The sequence below is a fragment of the Limulus polyphemus genome, unplaced genomic scaffold, assembly GCF_000517525.1.
Source record: "Limulus polyphemus unplaced genomic scaffold, Limulus_polyphemus-2.1.2 Scaffold2295, whole genome shotgun sequence".
NCBI classification, from domain to species: domain Eukaryota; kingdom Metazoa; phylum Arthropoda; class Merostomata; order Xiphosura; family Limulidae; genus Limulus; species Limulus polyphemus.
This window is the reverse complement of record NW_013667905.1, coordinates 5,201-7,820: the sequence shown is the minus strand read 5'-3', so window position 1 is coordinate 7,820 and position 2,620 is coordinate 5,201. Positions and strand designations below refer to the sequence as shown.

General features: G+C 34.3%; 1 protein-coding gene across 1 annotated transcript in view; it reads left to right on the top strand.

The window, feature by feature from the left end:
* Nucleotides 1-2,436, top strand: part of LOC106466539 (agmatinase, mitochondrial-like) — a 25,569-nt gene extending 23,133 nt beyond the window's left edge. The window contains exons 4-5 of the mRNA XM_013926830.2: nt 263-469; nt 2,269-2,436. Coding sequence (XP_013782284.2) covers nt 263-469; nt 2,269-2,421 — 360 coding nt within the window. The 3' untranslated portion in view covers nt 2,422-2,436. The remainder of the gene's footprint in view (nt 1-262; nt 470-2,268) is intronic.
* Nucleotides 2,437-2,620: the final 184 nt, after the last annotated feature.

Sequence of the window (2,620 nt, the reverse complement as noted above, 5' to 3'; positions counted from 1 at the left end):
CACAGATAGCCCATTGTGTAGCTTTGTGCTTAATTTCAAACAAACAAACTTTTTTGATGCTGTTGAAAGTACTAGAATTTATAAAACCTAATGTAAAGTACTTGGAACTTTTTAAGCTTAATTTAATGTCATTATTATGATTTACAGCATCCACTAGCTAACACGTAACTTACAACTTTAAAACTATAGCTTACAATGGGTAATTTTGTGGGTTTTGTTTACTTTTCTCTTTGGATGAAAAAAAGCTATTTTATGTATCCAGGAAAAACATGGGCCTCTGGGTCTTATCCACGTAGATGCTCATGCAGACACTAATGATGAAGCTTTGGGATGTAAAATTTACCACGGAACACCATTCAGAAATGCTGTTAAAGAAGGGCTTTTGGACTGTAAGCGAGTAGCCCAAATTGGCCTAAGAGGATCTCTGTATAGCGAGTCCGAGTTTAAGTATCAGTACTCTGTAGATCAGGTATTTTTATATTTCTGTATTATATTTGCATCTATGATTGACCACAGTTGCTTCTAACTTGAGTAACAGAAACAATATTTACCCTTTTAATTCAGTGTCAGTTATATAATAATGTTTTTTTTTAACTTTTGTTTTTTACTTACTGTGAAGTGTAGATGGTAGAACATATTTGGGGGGGGCACTATATTTTCTAAGTGAACTGTGACCATTGAATTTGAAACTGAAACAGTGACTATGCATGATACTTTTATTCAAGTCTCAATTCCTCACTCAAAGGGAACTTCGCTACCGGGTCGAAATGAGGGGGGGGGGGGCATGTAGCTTCTAGTACCTCCTCTGGTTACGTTGAATATGCTGTGAAATATAATGCTTGGAGACGGCTTGAATGGGTAATGAAGAAAAACTTTAATATAAGTTTAACATAACAGCAAATGTACAACGTTTCGACAAGGCTTTGTCATCATCATGCTGTGAAATAGTTCATAACATCTGTTTTATTGGGGAACATGACTTAGTGCCTATGTTTAAAAACAAGGCTTTTAAATCGGCATGAAAATATCAAAAACAACATGTATACATTTTGAGGGTAAATTAAGGAACTTTAGGCACATCTTTTTTTAAATACAGATGTAAACATTTTTAGGATGAGTTAAGGAACTTTAGGCACATCTTTTTTTAAATACAGATGTAAACATTTTTATGGTAAGTTAAGGAACTTTAGGCACATCTTTTTTTAAATACAGATGTAAACATTTTTAGTCTCTATTTCATCTCATTACTCAGTGAGAAAAACTAAAAATTTAGATTTATTATTTGAATGGCCTGTGCGTACGTCTTTCTGAAGGGTTGAATACATTATATCAAAACGATCCTGAATATGAAAATCAGCCATGTACCAATCACAACGGATATAAATATGTTCATGATGTTAGAAAAATACGAAGGTTCAAGGAGTCTTGGCAGAAATGAATAAAAACCCTATAACCCGAGCGCTTTCGAAAGGTGGACTTTTCTGTTTCAGGGGCAAACGGTTATAAAGTCATTGTAGACAGCTTGTATCAGAACTACATTTTGATATATTTGGCGCTTTTTAGGTAGTATGATACCGCAGTTCTTTCCGACGCAAAATACTCATACACTCAGGCCATAGATATGTGTTAAGATCGGAGATTTAGACCAGGTGAAAATCTACGAACATAAAGTTCGGTACAAAAGTCTTACACGTCCCGCAGGCAATAATACGCACTACGCAACGTAATAAAAATAGATTTTAGAAGCTTCCTTGGCTGCAGGGTTATTGTTAAGCCTTTAGATGGAATATGATCGAACATGGCCTGTAACGACGTGGTCAGCCACCAAAATACCTTAAGTAAGGAAATGTTAACACATGACTTTTGATGTTGATATTATTTTATTCACATGAAAAAACTATATATTTTATTTCTCTGTTGTCCAATTTTATGTGTTCTGAAATATCTTACAACTTATTTTAGTTCATTAAACTAAAATATTACTGAGGGATATAGCTCTATTTAGTTTGAACATTATAGTTTTAAGGAAACATTGAATACCTTAGATGTTAGCTGTTTCTTGGTTATCACTATAAGAATATATTTTTGATATCATAACGAATAATTTTCCCAATACAACATAGGCTCTCTCTTACTTACACAAACTTTTTAACTCAGTGACAATCCCTTAAATTGTAGCACTTTTTTTATATTAATAACACAAGACCTTCAACGTTAAACGCTTAGTGTCGCTGGCAGATCACACTGAGACTTTCTGTGTAATATTAGGGATTCAAAGTCGTGATGGCAGACGATTGTTGGAACAAGTCTCTCGTACCAATGATGAAGGAAATTCAAAACCAAATGGGTGACGGACCAGTTTACGTTAGCATTGACATTGATGCCCTTGATCCTGCTTACGCTCCTGGTACAGGCAAGTAGTTTACATTTACATCAGACTTGGTAACTTTTCCTAAATACTCTCATTTTCGTTTGTAATAAATATGCGTTTTGGTGCATAGAGAATTATACCAGTAATAAAGGTTAGAAATGGCCATTTTATATATATATAGTTTGTTTGTTTGTTATGAATTTCGTGCAAAGCTACCCGAGGACTATCTGCGCTACCGTCCCTAATTTA